At 38.0% G+C, this 19,443-nt stretch overlaps 1 protein-coding gene across 5 annotated transcripts in view; it reads right to left on the bottom strand.

The window, feature by feature from the left end:
- The window catches only part of dmxl2 (Dmx-like 2), a 143,211-nt gene that overhangs the window by 36,770 nt on the left and 86,998 nt on the right, over positions 1–19,443 (bottom strand). For 3 of the 5 annotated variants that reach the window (XM_087981189.1, XM_087981187.1, XM_087981188.1), the window contains exons 21-31: positions 18,600–18,697; positions 15,532–15,697; positions 14,853–15,117; positions 13,170–14,257; positions 8,906–9,097; positions 8,221–8,297; positions 7,870–7,997; positions 7,452–7,700; positions 6,554–6,676; positions 5,276–5,448; positions 4,629–4,771 (exon numbers count right to left, since the gene is read on the bottom strand). In XM_087981189.1, the coding sequence (XP_087837315.1) occupies positions 4,629–4,771; positions 5,276–5,448; positions 6,554–6,676; positions 7,452–7,700; positions 7,870–7,997; positions 8,221–8,297; positions 8,906–9,097; positions 13,170–14,257; positions 14,853–15,117; positions 15,532–15,697; positions 18,600–18,697 (2,702 nt within the window). The remainder of the gene's footprint in view (positions 1–4,628; positions 4,772–5,275; positions 5,449–6,553; positions 6,677–7,451; positions 7,701–7,869; positions 7,998–8,220; positions 8,298–8,905; positions 9,098–13,169; positions 14,258–14,852; positions 15,118–15,531; positions 15,698–18,599; positions 18,698–19,443) is intronic. The other 2 variants (XM_043677359.2, XM_043677360.2) reach the window with 1 other exon arrangement.

The raw sequence follows: 19,443 nt of genomic DNA, 5'->3' as shown, positions 1-19,443 counted from the left end.
GAATGCATAGACATACAGTGGGAACTTGCAGGGTTTCAACAAGGAGAACCAGGAGTGCCTCTACATTGACTTTGACATAGTGGACCCTATTTTGTTGTTTTTTTTTCTTTTTAGTTACCTCTTGTCCTGAGCTTGCTACATTGGCAGAGGTGATGTCGGCAAGGTCGGCCCAGCCACAAAAGATGGTGCATGATGATCAGCAACTTCATCATTGCTTGGGTCCGGCACTGATGGCGAAGGCGAAGAAGTGACAGAAGCAACATCAACAAAATGGGCCCAGTGGGGAGAGAAGCGACTCTGACGTTGGTGGTTTGATGTAGGTGACAGTGAGGCAGTGGCGGAGGAGAATCAATCCAGCAGCGAAAGATTGTGCCTGAAGAGTGGCGACTTCAACATTGGTTAGGTCCGGTGTAGACACCAGTGAGGTGGTGGAAGAGGGATGCTGGAGCAGGCAGCGTTGATGATTGGCTGGCTCAGGATCTCTCTTTAAGATATGTCTTTCTATGTATTTTCTTATTCTTAAAATTATTCAAAATGGCACTGCATTATGGCAACAGTGGAAAAGCTTTTCACTCTATTTTATTGTTTTTCTCACTGTAAAATACATGTGACCATAAAAGCATTCATTCATCCAATATTTTCAATACAAGCAATGCGTACAGAAGATTTTAAGTGTCATAGGAGTATGGAGACTTTACCCCCACCATCAACAAGATAGGCAGCATTGCAATACAAATGCATGTTGGCTAATACTTACAGTTCAAGGTGAGGTCAGTTTTGTTCCCTTGTGCAGCCAATGAGATCTTGGCTTGTCTTTCAATTGTGGCCTGCAGATGACACTTTTAAGGTCACCTGTGATTATTCCTGCTTCACACAGATGACTAATCAATTTAAAATATCCAATGATGTGGTCAAGATTGCTCAGGGCCAGGATATGTATCCCACATATTTAACATGTATGGTACTATGATTTCAACTTGTACTGCATAAGTTCAATGCTAAATAATGCAATTTTCCCTTGAAGGGTTTCACAGTACTCACACAGAGTCTGTATATTCAGACAAAAGAAAAGAAAAATACTTACTCCACCCAGTTCAGGTGTGGTCAAAGCCATTTCCATTGCATATTTACGATTCAGATGAGGACACAAGGTAACACGTCACAATTTGCTGAGTGACTTGCTGGTAACCTAGGGATACCTCCCAAAAGGGTTTTATGTTCTTTTCTTCCTTGCAGTCCTCGTTAAACCCAGTTCTGAGTTTCCAAACATTACCAGCCAACTGTAATTTACATTTTTGTCTCGAACATTACCCTGAGCCCTGACCCTATAAATTTAAGATATGCCAGCTATCATGCTGCATAATCATTTGTTTCAAAGCCAGAGTGGTGGTTACTATTGATGACCCCCTTCCCACAGTAAGCGGTTGCCTCCTGCTGTTATACCTTCTCAATTATTTCCACTCTGCATTCCAGCATGCTGTCTTTAATCACCACAACTGACACTAACTTCCCTACCACAGCAGTGGTCCCTTATAATCTCCTTGATTTTTAGTGAGCATACTGCCAGGACTGACCACAGCCCACCATCTTCACTGTTTGGAAGGACAGTTCTGACTGATCAGTGACTGGATCCCTAACATATCTGTGCAACTTCCTGGTTGACTTATTGTGAATCTTACTGCACTGGACTTGCAGGACTGGCCATGGCCCATTCCCTGGACTGCAGTCATAGGGAGCTTCTGACCCTGACCTCCCACCCCACAAGGCTGACTGACAGTGCCCAAACTACTGGACGGATATTGAACATTGTCTTTGACTGACTGGAGTAGGCTTGAAGGGGTGAATGGCTTACTCCTGCTTCTATTTTCTATATTTCTATGTCTTAGGGTGAGGACTGTCCAGCTGAAGCAATTTGTCCAAAGGAATCCCTTTGCAAATTCTACTTCAATGTAAGCCAGTACTTAAAACTGTCTGGCTCAAACTCCACCAGGCTCATTGGGTGCCTGGGTAAGTCATGGTAGAGATACATAATACAAAGCATTGTAATAAGGCTAAGACAATATTACTCTACATTCAGACGCTATGAGCAGAAATGTCCTATACCCTGAGTGATGCTAGTAATGACAAGAAATGTGGGAAAATACAGTAAGATTAAAGCAAATCTGAATCTTGAATAATTTTTTTTTCAATATTTCCCTGAAGGTTTCATCAGTGAGGTCATACTCAGGTTGAGACGTGGCCCAACATATATCATTCCTATTTAGCTTGCAATTCTCCTGAGAAATCAGATGGCAAGAATTCCCAGCTTGAAAGTCGGGTGGTTAATCAGCAGGATGCAGTTTACTGCTTGCTTCTCCATGCCTCCACTTTAGTGTCCCTCCATCAATCCATTCTCAAATGTTTCATAGGCAGTATTCTCCTCTAACCACTTGCCATCAGCAAATCACCAGTTTCACTTCAGTATCTTGACTGATTTCAGACCAACTCAGAATCCACTTCAGCCTCTCTGGACTTCATTTTAGAGCTCAGAGGCTCCATAGGTCACTGCTTGCTCCTATAAGTCACTTTGATGCACCCATACAGGATGCATTTAATGGCAGTTTGCTGCATTTCTTAGTGCTCATGTACGTGCCTACTTGATGGTTACCAATCTCTGAATTGCACAGCTTTATAGCCAGAAAGCAGGAAGTATTAGTAGTTGAGGAGGATGGGGTGATGACAGTTATTGAGTGGTGATGCTGCTTAATAAGGCTTGTAGCTCATGAGCACTGATGAGGTTTGTGTGCATCAGCAGAGTTAGAGTCTGAGATAACAAAGAGATGGTCAAATTTACCTTGGTGGAGTGTAGATCATCGACCTTTTACTGCACTATTGTGCATTCTATCTGACCGTGACAGTACCTGCGTCTGTGTCCAGAATGGTTACAATTAGTACTTGGCCTCCTCCAGTGGTCCACTGGGTAGAGGATGGCCCTCTTCTCGACCACCCTGTCCACCAGGATGTCTAGGCCACTATGTGGAAAGCTTCCATTTCTCAGACACTTTCACTTCCCAAGAAGACAGATCATGAAGCAATTCCTGGCTCGTAGCATCTGAAATGGTGTGCAGCTAAGCTTTAAATATGATGCCAGTGGGCTTGTATACAAGGAGGGAAATATTACTCCTCTTGCCATATGACTATACAAAGGCACCAAACAGGCTGAATGTGTAAATGTAAAGGAATGGAATACCATGTAGGAATGATTGCTGTAAGTCATGAAGGGTCTTCCACCATGAAGTTCCCTGAAAATGGGAAAATGCAGCATTTGCAACTACACTTTTTAAAGAGTTTAGCACAGTTGTTCTGACTCAAGTTTCTGTTTCAAATTGAATGGTAAATTCTACCATTTTAGGGTCATTGTTTTCAAGGGGATCTTATAATTTGAGCTCATTTCTTAAACCTGCCTCAATATACAATACTAGATCTAAAATAGACTGATCTCAGGTTGGATCCACAGCATATTGTTCTAGGAAGCTGTCCAAAATATATTCTTTTCATTCCTACTCATGGCTACCTCTGCAAATATGTTTTTCCCAATCTATATGAATATTAAGGTCACCTATAATTTAATGTACTGCCTCTTTCACACATCCTCATTATCTCCTGAATTATTCTCTGTCTTACAGTTTAACTACTGGTAAAGGTCCTATAGACTACTCCAAATATTGTCTTTTTCAGCTTGTTTTTTTTTCACCTCTATCCATATGGATTCTATGTCTTCTCATCTAAAATCATTTTTTGACATTGTACTTATTCCACCTTGCACAAACAAAACTAGTCCATACCCTTTCCTTCCAACTGTTCTTTTGAAAAGTCACACATCCCTGAATATTTAGTTCCCAGCTTTGATGTCTTCAGAACCTTGGCTTCATAATGACTAAAAGATAATAGCCATTAACCTTTATGTGTGCTGTTAATTCATTTATTTTGTCCACAGTACTAAATACATTTAAATAAAGAACCATTAATTTAGCCTTTTTCCTATATTTTCCCCGTTTGATCCCATGTACTGCTTATTTTAATGTTTGTTCACTCTGTTCCTTGCTGTTCCATTCCAGTGGTCATTACCTGACTACATACCTTGCAATACTGCCATATCTTTGTGCTTTGAAAGCCTATATATCTTCTCTACAGCTCTCCCACCTCACCCCTCCCAGAGATTATTACCTTGGAGGATCTGCTTTCTAATTTGGTTCTTAACTGTTAAAATTCTTTCTGTAGAACCTCCTTTCTAGCCCTATCAATGCTATTTCCTTCACTGCTTAAACCCTAATCACCAGCAATTGAGAGATCCAGGAAATAGGGAACTTATCTATTGAAAGTCACAAGTCAATGATGTTGCTGGAATCTGGTTACAGCATTCACTTGTATTGAAAGGGGGAAATTTCAGAATGAAAGGATTTCTCCCTCCATTTTATTCCCCTGAAAACTGAATTATACTCCTCCAATTCTATGCAATATGAGTATTCTGTAAGCACTGTAATAGACACATTAACAAACCCGCAAATGACTTGTCTATTGGTTTATTAAAGGTAAATTTAAATGTACATAAGGTAGCTGCTACTGCAACAAGGATCCTTTTAACTAACCTGTAAGAGTTAGGATCTGAATGCTCTTGTAGCTGAGTGTCAGAAATAAAAGCATCATCTTCATCATCATCATCATCATCATCACTAGGGATACTTTCATCTGAGTCATACATAAACCCGCTCTCAGATGGAGGCAAGAATGGCTTAAAGTACAAACAAAAATGATTAAAATAGAACTAGTTGAAAAAACTTGAAACTATATAGTAATTAGTAACATATTTTGCAATATTATTGAATTTAACAGGAAAGTCAAGCATTCAATGAACTCTTTTCCATACTATCCTGCAGCCATTTTCGGTATAGAATTTGTCAGAGGCATTTCAGGACAATTTTATTTGGATAATGCTTTTTTTGACATAATGTAGGTAACTGCCCACAGCACAGCACAGCACCTCGGGAGTGAAATGCTATGTAGACCTAGAAAATGTACAGGAGGTCAGGCGGCATCTGAAGGTCAGGAGATTCAACGTTTTGGGCAGGACCCTTCATCATTCAGTATCTGGAGTCCTCACCATCTCCTAGATGTTACGTAGACTTAACTTGAATATATGAAGACTGAATCAAGTTTTCATGATATAATAAAGTGAATCAAAATATTAATGGACTAATAAATTTGCACCAATACTTTTAAGATATATTGCACTCACTTTGGCGACAAAATAATCCCACATACTGAGCTCAGGTGGAATAAACTTTTCTTTGTATGATGGTCTCTCTGCTGGTACTGGCGGTGGGGTTGAAGTTTCCTTTACAGGCCTACCAGGAACCAACATCTTCATATTAAATCTCCGTCGATATCGGTCAATGTCCTCTGGAGGAACTGTTCAAAGCAATGAGACAGATATACTGAATGAAACCTTTGGCAGTGTAGTTGCCTACATTGGTCATAATGGTTGACCTAAACTCAAAACATCTTAATTTAGCATGATTACCTTAAGATCCTTAGATTAATAGTCCAAAAGTAAATAAAAATGGAATTCAAGCTCTTTACCAGACAGTCAACAGGAATTATTAAAAGTTGATAAGAATCATTCTCAAAGATAACACAAAAGGTCCATATTGTACTAATTATTAAGGTGGTTTCTTTCAAATACAATAAAGACAGAATGTACTCAAGATTAATCCTGAACTATCCATTTATTTTCAAATGACAAGCATGGAAAGTTAGCAATGATTCCACACAAATATTTGTTCAGGTGTGAAAAGAGGACATATAAGTTGATACAAAAGCTGATAATCAGTGGAAGATAAATTAAAAGTTATTTTGCAGATTAAAACTTCGGCCCCAAATGCTCCTGAAATTCATTTATTTTGCTGACATCTGAGCACAGTCACAAAGTTACCTGCAACTAACAAAAAACTTTGAAAAGGTTTTATCAAAATTTCAAGTCAAAATCAGAATACATCATAGTTGCACTTTAAGAAAATGGAGAGTAAATTTATTTGGGCTGTCAAATCTGTGTTTGACTCAATCCAGCCAGTTTTCTGCCAAACGGATGTTGTGTTAAAATTCACCCAGTGAATTTTACTTTACAGATCACAGCAAAATTGTATACCCTACAGCAAGTTAGATAATTTTGTTCATTCATTACAGTGCTGCTATTTCAGACACTATTGAATCTCTCAATTATGTCAGCCTTCCACTACACTCCAAATCATGCTATTTTAAATCACATTTTGTTAATTACAAAGTGATACCTTTACATAAAGGGATTAGATGTTATAATAAAATGCATCTTTTTGATTGGGTAACAGCTTTAGAGAAGTTTAAACATATTACCATTTTTCTGAAATGTAGATTTATTTACAGATCTATAGTATTTTTGGGAACAGAAAAAGGAAGAAGAAAGTTACTCCAAGGAAGGGATAAGTTCCAACCCAAGAAAAGCACACTACACTCCACAGCAACCAACATTACCACTCACCATCCAGTCCTGTGGTGTGCTGTGTACCAGTCTCACAGCTGGAAGAGACAGGCACAGCTACTGATCCTGTCTTCAAGTCAGTATGTTGTTCCAAATTTGGTACAGCTGAAATGTATGGTTCACCTGTACCACAAATTAGTTTTTAATTTAAAATACATACCATTCAATTCTGAAATCTTGGTGCTGAAAAAATAATTCTGCTCCATTACTTTAGGGCTTTATATTCAGTACTTGATAACTGAATTTTATTGCTCTTAATTTACAAATATATCCAATAATTTTGAAATGAATAAAACTAAATCTATTGTATTCTTTAAAGGGAGAACCTCAACACTGTTAATAGTTATCTAAATCAATAAATACACCCTACTATTGAGAGTTCAAGAGTTTATTACTACTTGATTGCAGGTATCTTCACGCTGGGGAAAAAAAATTTGAACCTCACCATCACTTACGTGATATATGACTTGCAGACTACTGCTCAAAATAATTTCATCAGTCAAAATGAAGTTGAGGTTATAAATCAGATGTGGAAAAAATAATCTCAAACAAGACTGAAAAAAAAATATTCAGAAGCATCAATAGTAATGCCACAAACTAGATATGATAAAAAGCATAATTTATAAAAAGTAACATTCAGGATTCCCCAGTCACACTAAGAGTGCATGTATGGAATGCACAGTAGGCTGAAGATGATGAATGCAATTATAAATGTGGTGTCACAACCAAATCCAAACAATTTAGGGAGAACCACATCAATCTCAGTTTTAAAATTAACACTTGATTTATCATCATGTAGGTAATATGGAAGTAAGTTTTAAACTTCTACCATGTTATGTTAAATGCACTGTATAAAATCAAGTTGCTGTTACTGGTGTTATATAATAAATTAATGTACCTGGTGTAAGTTCTGGCCGTTTTTTGGGTTTTACTATCATTTTTGCACCTCCCCCAAATACTGCAGCCCAAGTTCGATTATTTAGTGGATGAGCAACTAATCGAAAGAGTTCTTTGCTATCTTGAGTAGCAAGACCATGGATCAAAAGGCTTAGGTAAACACCAATCACTGCCTCACAAAGCAACACATTCAATTTGGGTTGATCATCTTCCTGAGCTGTTCCAAGAAGATTAATGAGTGATGAAACACCTGTAAGAAATAAATGGTGTATTTTAACTAATCAAGTCAGAAGAAAGCATTTTTGTAGACTATTTGAGCAGGTGCTATCCAGTTCGTACATAGAGTTACAAAGAATGTAGAGTACTAGCTTGTTATTTGATAAGTTTTTACCATCTTGCAACATATTTTTCTACCTTACCAGGCCAATGTGAAGGTGAAGAGTTAGGAGTTACATGTTCTTCAATGCTTTCAGTCCGCAATCTACGTCTTTCACCTAACAGAAGTCCCTGATAAACCATTCCTGTAAACAGGTTTGTAGCCGTTTGACTGTGAAAAAGAATAATTTTTAAAGAAGTCATTTCAAGTTTTGATAAATTATTTATTTTTTGAAATCAATGGGATATCATTCATTTAAAGTGAGGTTATAGATACATTTTGATCTAGAATAGCCTGACAGACAACTGGATCTCAAGGATTATTTTACATTGTGAGGATGTCTTAAAGAAAAACTAAATGGTTTGATGAACATCAGTACAAGGAATAAATTTACCTGTAGCTGTGACTGTCACACAAAGACTGGTAAATACAAGCTGAGAGTGAAGCAGCCAAAGTATGCAGAATGAAAACCTAATATGGAATACAGTACATTAAGAAGTCAAAGGATAGCTGGTAGAAATACTTCACATGAATATAACTATGGCCTATATTGCTTTATCAGCACAGAGGAAATTTCTTTAATTACTAAATGCTTAATCATGAATTTAGGCACACATTGGGAAAGCCAGAGATTAATGATGCTCAAGCATGCACAGAGTTAACCAATTAAAACTGTATCCATCTGTCCATTGTTTATAGACAAGAACAACCTACATATTTAGGAAATATTTCTGTTTTACACATTAACTGGAGCCAAATATGAAGAATGTTAGTTAGGAGTCACAAGGTAACTTTCTCATGCCTACTAATCAGCCAAACCTGTTGGATAGTTAGCAGTACGATAGACCAATCTGGCTCAGATACTGGTTATTAATTTTTCACAGAGTTGGTTTGATTGTAAAGCTCTACGGTTGACATGTTATCTTGAACTTTGTGAAAAATATCTTCTCCTCTAAAGCAGAATATGAAGCCCACTGATAGGTATTTATTCACCTAAAGATGAGTTTCATAGTAAACGTGTAACTGCAACCAATGGTATTAATATTTTGAAAAACAGCAAGCCTTAATAAAATTGTTACCTTTTCATCCTTAAGACCTGGAAGAGGTGGAAAACTCATCTGGACCACAGTGTACAGAATATCATGGATATGGTTACTCAAATGCATGACAGGGTTGGCTATCACAGTTTTGGTTGAAGCAATGCTTGCAGAGAGAAGGGGCAAAGTGGTTGGTAAAGGAAGTGGAGACTGAAGCTGTTTCATGGTAGTTTCCTATCAGAAAGTAAAATCAACATTGAACAATCATATAAGCTTATAATGAGTTAACACAGTGAAATGCTATACAAGATTCCTAGTGATATAAAGTGGGCAACCTGCCCATGGTAACGAAAACACAAATGGAGAACGACAAATTCTTTACTAATAATCTACTTTGTCAATCCCAAATTTGTTGTAAAAGTCCATATATACAAAAAAAACTGACTGGTCCAAAAGAATAAATTGAAAAATAGCCCTCAAAATTAGTCAATGACTAGCCCCAATTTTCTCAAGGCAATCAAGTAACAAATCCATATTTATCACGTTATATTTCAAGTCTATTATTAGTGTCTTGGGATCACATTCACATTTATTTTCCTCTCCTTGTGAAGACCAAAATCAATTAACCTCATACATGGCAACTTAAAGTAATGACAATTGAATGCGGAGAACCACGAATATGTCAACTTAAACAGCAGTTATAGTCAATATTCATCAATTCTATTAGAGGCTTTTCTTTAAGAAAAGTATGCAAGTATAAGTAACTAATTGTACTCATAACATTTTAAGGATTAAGTGAAAAAGCAGCAGCTGATAAAGATAAATCTAATTTGAATTTATTCCCAGCTCCTGCTGTCATGTGCAAGAAAATTATCTTGCTTATTTGAAGGTTGTCTTAAAATCTTTAGGCCAAAAAAATCTCCAAGAGGAGAGAAGTTATTAACCAACCTTCATTGCAAACTGTAAAACTTTACTGACTTGAGATGCTCTTAAAGATATTGGTTTCGGTTCAGCACAGAATGGTAACACATGGGATGCAAGTAACAATGAACACTGGCATGGTCTGTCTGAACTTACATTTTAAAGTAATCAACTATAACCTAAATTACAATTTTTGGATCAAGAAGAAGGAAGCAGCTTATTCTGTACATTGCCTGCTAGTCAAGGATGCAGTCTGTAAATCAGTAGATATCATAGGATAAAACCCATATGTGCTGATGAATCCATGAACTTGCATCATAGAGTTATAGAGATGTATAGCATGGAAACAGACCCTTCGGTCCAACTAGTCGATGCCAATTAGATATTGCAAGCCAAACTAATCCCACCTGCCAGCACCCGGCCCATATCACTCCATTTCAAGATGACTGGAGACAAAATAATGTGGGAGAAATAAAATCCAACAGAAAACTTATACCATTTAAAAGTTATATTTGGAACATAGGAGAAAGCTGGTTTAGTTGAACTTTATGGAAGGAAGGAATAGTGATGACATTTAATGTTACTATTTTCGGATATCTGTCCTATGCAACATTTAAGATTTTGTTATCCAATTCATGTCAGTGAGCCTCACAACTAGGCAATTCATCACTGTTCTAGCCTTATGGTTGTTACATACTTATCCCAGTGACTGGCCAGTCAGGTTTCTGATCTTGAATGGTATGCTTCTCTTGCATTTTTAAAATTACAGGCCCCCAGCTAAATCTAAAAATGAAACTGTTGGCTGGAGTGGTGGAATAATTAATGCTATCTGAGCCAAGATATTTTAATAGCAGATTATAGTAGGGATAAAGATGGTAAGCTGACCTTCTAGAGATTGTATAATAGTACAAAACTTCTGCAGGATGCAATGCTGGACTCAAAGAATGATATGACATCATAATAGTATATAATGGGGATTACTGGCATTACCTTCTACATCAATGGATACTTATTCTTTAAAAAGATTTTTAAAAAATCACACAACACCAGGTTATAATGCAACAGGTTATTTTGGAAGCTTTCAAATAAACCTGTTGGACAATAACCTAGAGTTGTGTGATTTTTAACTGTTGTCCACTCCAGTCCAACAGTGACACCTCCAAGTCTTTATAAAAAGACATTGTCAGGTTACAGATGCATACCATTGGATAGACAATGTGTTGAATCTTACAAGCACCAAGAAGGCAGATATGTGGAATGGTCAGCAGCAAATTCTGAAAATAGAGTACCAGGTTTTGCCAGAAACAGGATCACCAGCTACCAGTCAGTGATAGGTAAATACTTAGCCCAATTAAAGGCTCACTTTCATACAGGATGAAAACATCATCAGGGTTTTCCTTGGAGGCAATGAGAGCTGGAAGGGGACATTAACGCTACTACTTAATCACTCAGCAATGGGATTCAACAACCTCATTCATAGCATGCAGTTGTGGTCATGTGAGATTTTTAATTTGTCCTAATGCTGTACAGTGCACCTTAATTTGAAGGCACATTCATTTTTTTTTAATGTGATGAAGGTCTACAATCTATAATTATTATTCTAAACTAGAGATAAATGGAATTTTGTTTTTTAGTTCTGTGAAGAAGACTTCCTTTTTGAAAAGGTCAGAAAGTAATTTTGAACAGCAAGTTCAAAACAGTATTTCCAACCAAACATCGGACATAAACTAAATGACCAGACAAGCTACCTTATGTGATGATTACTGATGTGTTTAGAGATCTGTTTTTACACCATACAGAAAGCAAGGCCATGGGCCACAAGCAGGCTCAGTTCAAAAACAGAAAAAGTTCATAGTAGTAGAAGGACAATTTAGTTTTGGCTGTGTCTAAGCTATTAGAGCTTGAAAAAAAGTTGTTTTTCCCTTTTGCAGGCTAACTCACTGACTTTTCATCATTGACCTCTGTGTGCCTTAAGGAGAGATGGAGAGAAGCACATTTGGTGAATGTGTAGAAGATCATTGAAACGAATTACTCGTGGCCTTGACAGTTGAGTAAGAAATGTATAAATGAAGGTAGCACTGATGCATTAATAGGGTTGAGTGTCAGTAAAGGATCTTGCTAGGGAAAAGGATTGTCTTTCTTTGTGATGTTTATGATCTTTCCAATTTTTTTCTTCTCTTGTGTGTTAGTATACTTTCAATAATGGGATACAGGTTTGATGTGTGAATCTGTTCAGAGGCTGACCACTGTGGTAACCAAATTGCAAAGATAAATACAAAATAAAACTTATGCTCGGTCAAGTCAGGTTTCATTCTGGAATTTGACTTATTGAGATTGGCATCAGCTGAATCACAATGTTATGTGGTACCCCACCTCTCCTGGAAGGGCTGCCAGCCAGATGTCACAGTGAGGCCTTCCATTTGGCTTCCCATTTTCCTGGTATGCACAACTTACTTAATTGAATGAAGCTCTCAGAGGTAACTTCTTCATTGATTACCTACTGAAAAATCATGAGTAACAGCTTGCTGTCATTACTTTCAGGTTCAGCCTTAGAATAGAGACCAAGATCAGGGTTGCAATCCAAATATGACAATTCAGCCCAGTGGGTCTGATTTTCACCCTGGAAAGACTTCAGGAGCAGCAGCAGAAAAAATGGGATTAATTTGCATACGATAGGTGAGCGGTTAGTGCTACATTAGCACTTATAGGCAGCATCCCAATTCTGAGGAAGGGTAGGGAAAGGGACGTGTATTCTAATAGCTTCTTCAAAATCCTTTAAGGAGGATGATCACACACTTTCCAGGACCAGGGACATACTAGACTCACATGTCTCTCCAGTGTGTGACCAAGGTGAAAATCAGACTCAACTGGCTGAATTTTCATGGTTGGAGATCAGGATCAATGTCAAAAAAACCCAAAAGTAGTAACAGTGAGACATTTGTTGCAATCTTCCCGAAGGCTAGATTTATATGGTGGTAAGATCCTACTTTGCATGTCGCAAGAATGTTCCCACTTGAAACAAGCAACTGATTTGGCTGCCAATTTTCATAATTAATCAGTAATAAAAGTGGGTAGATTGGGAGTGGTAACAAGGAAGCAAATTCAGTGTTGCAATTTATGCTACTGCCTTCTTCCAGCCAGTGGAGACCTTTGAAATCAGTCTATTCATTTTTCTTTATGGGGGTGGGAGACATAGTACAACAGCAAAAAGAAAAATGTGAAAAACAAAAATACACTTTTAACCAGTATATATAAGGAAACATGAAGCAAAATATGTTACTTAATTGAAAACATTGAAGTGTAGGACGTCTGGATTCTCACAATTAAAGCCATATGGTGGTATTTCACTCTGCTTCATTTACTGACCACTTCTAGAGTCTTATACCTGCTGTGATTCTTGTAATAGAAAGATAAGTTCCATTCTGACTGAAGCTAAGCCACCACCTTGAGCTCCATGCAAACTGCAATAGCTTAGAAAAACTCGAAGCAGGGCTTGATTTTTCCGCAGCCACCATTTCCGTCTTTCTGCATGTTCTTGCTTTGCTTGTAGCCTCCGCCGATCAATCTGATGCCTTTCATATGAAGCTCCTTCTGTGTTTTCAGTTATATCCTCCTGGTCAAGTGAGCTACTGGTTTTTGTATCAATGTCAATGACAGAGTCTTTAGTTTCAGTTTTATAATTGCAGATTTGATGCATTGCACATATCTCTTTTTCTAACCAGTTGTACAGTTGAAATCGGAGCTTCCCTCCATCTACTTCATATCCTGTAGCCAATGTCCTAAGTTCAGTCATTAGGATTTTCAAGCATGCTCTGAATTTTAACTGTTCTGCAATTACATCAACCCATGAGTCAGAGGAAGTGGAATCTTCTTTTGGAGGAGACCGAGACTCTTCAGGAATACATTTTTTCTTATCGTCAGCCCTGTGCTTTATTTCTGCATCTTTCATATTCAGCCCACCAGCATCCTCCTCTTCAAATTCATCATCTTTCTCATCATCCCATTCAAGTTTTAGTGGTTCTTCAGCAAATGACATTATTGGCTGACTCCAATCAAAGCCAGCAGTATTACTGGCTCCCCCATCCAGACCAGAAGAATCTGCTACAGTCTGCGACCACTCAGTACATCCAGTGATTCCACCACGATTATCAACACTATTTTGCCCTTGGGTACTCAATTTGCCCTTTTCACTTTTGAAGGATATTTTTGATTTTTTCAAGATCTTTGGTATCTTAGACAGTACCTCAAGAGCTAAGACAGGGCAGCCAACTTTAAAGTGGGCATTTGCTGTGGAAAAAAATAATTTCCTCTCAATAAGGTTGATTTCATCTTCACTGCCTTTGTCTGTTACAAGTCCTAAAGTAGCCAAAGATCCTTCAGGTGAAGCAAAATGTCTCCGCATCAACAAAGGGTGAGCACGAAGATAATTGTAAAAGCTGAATACTACTGGATTGCAAGATTTTATGAGGACTCCTGTAACATAACAGAAAGACATATTTACAGCAGTTAGAGTTACAAGTTTAGACATAGTCATTTGAAATTTTGAAGCAACCCATTGTGCGGTAACCATTCACAAGGTCTGAGCCTTATGACATCATGTATCAGGCTCTGGGTGGAGAGTGGAGGCGAGTAAGCTGAGGAGGGAAGGGGTTTAACAAGGATCTCACATGAGCAATCAGTAATTGTAGGGTGATGGTGTTAGCCAGCAGTAGCCCACGAGACAGAGGTTACACTTTGTGGGGTTAGGCATCCAGAAAGGTTTGTCTTTTTGCACGTGGTTTTGGATTGGTTTCATCGACTATTGCCTGAGGTGGCACTTGCCATTTTAGTGATATAAGACCTGATCTAGGATGTGATAAAAGAGTGCTACATGACTCAATTTCAAGGACTAAAATCTAGATACAAAGGAAAATAAAATCACCCAAATAATGCAGCTAAAGCACAACAAAATAGGGGCTTTAACAAAATTAAATTCTCTGGAATAAAAGAGACAGGGGCAGCATGAGTACAAAGCTAGCTGAGTGACAGGTAAGAGACTGTAGTATACTCTTCACTTGATTCTTCATACCTGGATGCTTGTCACTACCCTTTATAGGTTGTTCCAGAAGTGTATCCAATGCCTTAGAGTAATCCTTCAGAGTCCAATATGCAATACTTCGCAAAAATGGATCTGGATGCAATTGGCTTGGCACAAATTCAGATCCGTCTGCTTTACAGCCCAGAACTTTTTCATAGAGAATGAATTTACAGGTAGAGGATGTTTCATAGTCAGCTTCATACAATCTTGCAATAACCATGGCCAACTGAATGTCATCCATTTTTTCGAGACACACCTGTCAAGACATGGGCAAAAGTCCTGCCTTTGTGAAGATTAGAAGTCAGGAAACCATGCACAAGTGAGAGTAAACAATGGCAAATGATTCTGCAGGAAAAGTACTATAGTTTTATTGCAACATTTGGAATTATGATATTAAAAATATTATAAATCATATTTTCTCCTTAGAAGAAAGACAAAGATTAGAACTTGAAACGACACTACAAAATTAAATGTTGTTACTTATTAATTTAATAACCTTGGCACCTCAAATACATTGTTACTAAGCGGGGAAATCCTCAGAGCTTTAGCTCTAAGTAAAAAGGGTTATCAGTTACAGCAGTTAAATATTATTAAAAACAAATTGTTGTTGTGACTAGAGGTTACCATGAAGAAAGGCAATTATGATTTGAACAAGGATGACCAACCTTACCTCAATAGCATCCTTTAAAGAACCAGCCAAAAGGAAAAATGCTGCAGACTGTTCAAATCGCTGTTTACCCAGCAAAGCAAATGCATTTTTCAAAGCTGCTTTACGCCATCTGTCTTCACTAAAATTGTGTTTGAAAAACTCGGTCATCTTTTGATCGTGCTGAGATCTGAGACAAATACACAACAGTTCTGTTAGATTCGAACACATGAAGTTATACCAACACAAGCCATTTGAAGTAAAAAGCAGAACATCTACTTTGTATGCTCCTCATCATTCTTCAAATGTTATGCATAACAAAGCATTGCAGTTGTGAATTGATAAATTTAAATAATCCTGCAATTCTCTACCTTTTAACATGTGCATGAATATTTTCAAAACGCATTTAGATGGTACTGCACGTGGCTTTCTATATGCATAAATCATATCAATATACAAGTTATATTGTGCAAAAACCAACAGAAAATATCAAAATATTTCATGGAATAAAAAGTAGGAAAGTTGTATCTTCTGGCTGAAGTCCAGATCTTTATTGATGCACTGAAAATCAGCTAGCTCAGCATGACTACCATAGATGAATTCGAGCTATCAACTACCTGAGATGGTCAAATTCAATCCTTGGCTATATTAATAAGTTATATCTGTAAATTAAAATTCCCATGCTATTTTGTCTTAAGCTGCCTGCACTTTTGGAAATCCAAAATGGCAGTTCAGTAAGGCTCCTGAGCCTGGGGCTCATCTGCTTTTCTTTTCCTAATTCTCTTTTCTTGTTCTTTTTCTTCCTTTTACTTGCCTCTTGCGAAGAGCTCGGTCATGGCGGCGGCAGGGCGAGTCCATAACAGACTTGTGGCTGCCACGAGGTGAGACCAGTTCAGACTCGTGGCGGAGGCATCAGAGATGCGTTTAAGCTCCCAGCAGCTTCTGCATTGATGAGGTGAGCCCTTCACCAACACATAGCTGCTGCAGCAGAAGTGAGTTTTGGTTCTGTGTGGCATCTGCATCCAGCGCAGACACATGGAGGCTGCGGTGAAGGCAGGCTTTGGGCTGGCGTCAGACACAGAAACATAGAAGACAGGGGCAGAAGAAGACCATTGAGCCTTTTGAGCGTGCCCCACCATGGCTGACCGTCCAACTCAATAGCCTAATCCTGCTTTCTCCCCATAACCTTTGACCCCATTCACCCTAAGTGCTGTATCTAGCTACCTCATGAATACATTCAATGTTTTAACATCAGCTACTTCCCGTGGTAATGAATTCCACAGGTTCACCACTCTTTGGGTGAAGAGATGTCTTCTCACCTCTGTACTAAATGGTCTACCCTGAATCCTCAGACTGTGACCCCTGGTTCTGGACAACCGGCATCTACCTTACCTGGTCCTGTGAGAATTTTATAAGTCTCTATGAGATCCCCCCTCATTCATCTAAATGCCAGCGAAAACAATCCTAATCTAATCAGTCAATCTCTCCTCATATGTCAGTCCCACCTTCCCTGGAATCAGCTTTCTCCCCATAACCCTTTGTCGTTGGAAAGCAGGAGAAGGGGGTTGAGAAAATTAGCAGACATGATTGAATAGCAGAGCAGACTTGATGGGCTGAATTACCTAACTTCTGCTCCTCTGTCTATGGCCTAAGGTGGTAGCTGTATTGGCAAGGTGGGCCCAGAGCAGACTCTTGGCAGCAGAATAGAGTTTGGGCTGGTGTGGGACCCAGTGGCATCGGTGGTGGTTGCAGTGGCAAGTCCACTGAGGGCTCATAGTGACAGCCGTGTTGGTGGAGGCAAGATGGCACCAAAAGGTGGTGACTCTTGTTCCAGCAGTGCAGTGTGGGAACTCGTGGCTAGCTGCTCCAGGCTCATGGCTGAGCACTTGACAAGAAGGACTCTAAAGCTGTACTTTATTTCTTTATTTTTCTGCTTTTAAATTCAATGTTTTGGTATATTTTTCTGTGTTTCAAGATGGCGCGGGAGAATGACAACACTATACTACACTTTTCACATTATTTTCTAACAAATTACACCTGATAATAATTAAGTCAAATCTATTGACAATCTTGATTTGTGAACACTGGTATAAAGAAATAATACATTACACATGAATTTCCCAATTCCTCAACATTTTTAAACAAACGTGAGACCTTCTGATCTTCAGCACGTCAGCTCTTCATAAACAATTCCAAACTTGCCAACCATTTTCCCTCCAGTAATATTCTGATTTCTAAACTATGCCAACCCTTCAGTTGAAGCTACTGCCAAATCTTTGGGTTTCCAGTTTAATAGGGCATCCAGTAGTTATGAATCTGAGGTGACAGTTACACATTCAAGAAAGAATTCGGAGTGTCTTTCTAATGCTTTGCCTGAAGCATTGGCTTAAGGGAAAACTGTAGTATAGTTTTTTCAGGATTTACCGCTATGTTTATTGGAGAATGTAACCCAAAACAAGAAAAATACATTTCTGCTTGGCAGAAGAAATAGATCTACACTGAAAACAAACTTGGGCACTTACTGTCAAAATGAAGAACACAAAATCAATATCTATCTTGAAGTTAGGTAAAGGATAGCGAGGATCAAACTTTTGATGATTATGTAGGACTGCATGAAAAGCATTGTGGAAAGTATCAAAGTGGACTTAAAATTAATTGGCAAAGTAACCCAGATGACTAAACATCCATGCTGGGTTCATGGTAGAAGCTTCGGATAGCATAAACAACATAACTGAGACACAATATTTTCAAAATTACAATCTTCCCCTAACTTAGTTCCTGTTTGAGCAGAAGAGAAGAAACAAAGAAAAAAACCTTTCCATACTAAATAAAAACTATTTTGCTGAGATGGAGAAGAGGTCATTATTTAATGTAAAGAGTTCTCAAACCAACTTAGTCAAATCAGTAATAGAAGAAATACAGACAGCCTTATCATTGAGGTTTACAAAAGATAATGGCATGCGATTTTCAATATTCAGGGTTAGCGCTGTTCGAAAGACACAACTTGAAGTGAGAATAGATATTAACAAAAAAGCTTCGCTGTTCACTTTTGTCCTAAATGGCCTTAGTATGTATTTTTATTACAGACATACCTGAATAAGCCCCAAAGTACAGCCTTTTTCTTTATAGCAAGATAAAATAATGCAGCATCCATTGCAGCATTATTCCTTTGGAAAGCAGCTTTAGCAACCTGTGTAAAAAGTGAAAATAAAACACTTTCACAAATATATCCTCGCATTTGGGATTGGGAGCAACTGATGCAATTAGAATTGTGACACAACTGCTACATCTAAAGTACTGTTGCCAGAGTCCATATTGGTAACAATATATAACTGGATTTTTCACTTTTAAAGGGAGTGATAGTAGTAGATATAATTAGAAGGAAGTAGAGCACCAATGTAAATGGGGTTAAAACAGAAATATGGCCTAAAAAGAACCACTTTGCATTACACAGACAATAGCAAGGAATTAGTCACTATTGGAATATATATATGGGCTGCAAAACTATGGAAAAGAAACTGTGAATAAATCTGTAGACACATTGAGAAACAGAACTGTAGACTTGAAATCTGAAGCATTTAGGAGTGCGAAGCTTATTCCAGAAAAAAAAGGAAAGGTAAGGAAAATACTGAAAATCAATTCCCACAAACAGAAAGATTAATCAACATGAAAACTTGAAAAAGCATTTGATGGTTATAATTTAGGCAGATAATTTAAATGATAAAATGTAGGAAATACAAACAGTATGGAGGAAAAACAGAAAAGAGGTAATGACAACGTTGATAACAGAGCAACAAAATTTATATTCACATAAGGCCTTTAAAAGACAATCGTTTGATAGTACGAGCCTTGAGTAATATTTTAAAAAGTACACTGTAGCATCAGTATGTCCCTTCAGCTGTTTGCAACAAACAAAATACTGGCTGTACCAAAGCC

This window comes from Chiloscyllium plagiosum, unplaced genomic scaffold (genome assembly GCF_037043375.1).
Source record: "Chiloscyllium plagiosum isolate Xiang-an unplaced genomic scaffold, Cpla_swu_hap1 HiC_scaffold_39, whole genome shotgun sequence".
Lineage (NCBI taxonomy): Eukaryota > Metazoa > Chordata > Chondrichthyes > Orectolobiformes > Hemiscylliidae > Chiloscyllium > Chiloscyllium plagiosum.
This window is presented reverse-complemented; position numbering and strand designations above follow the sequence as displayed.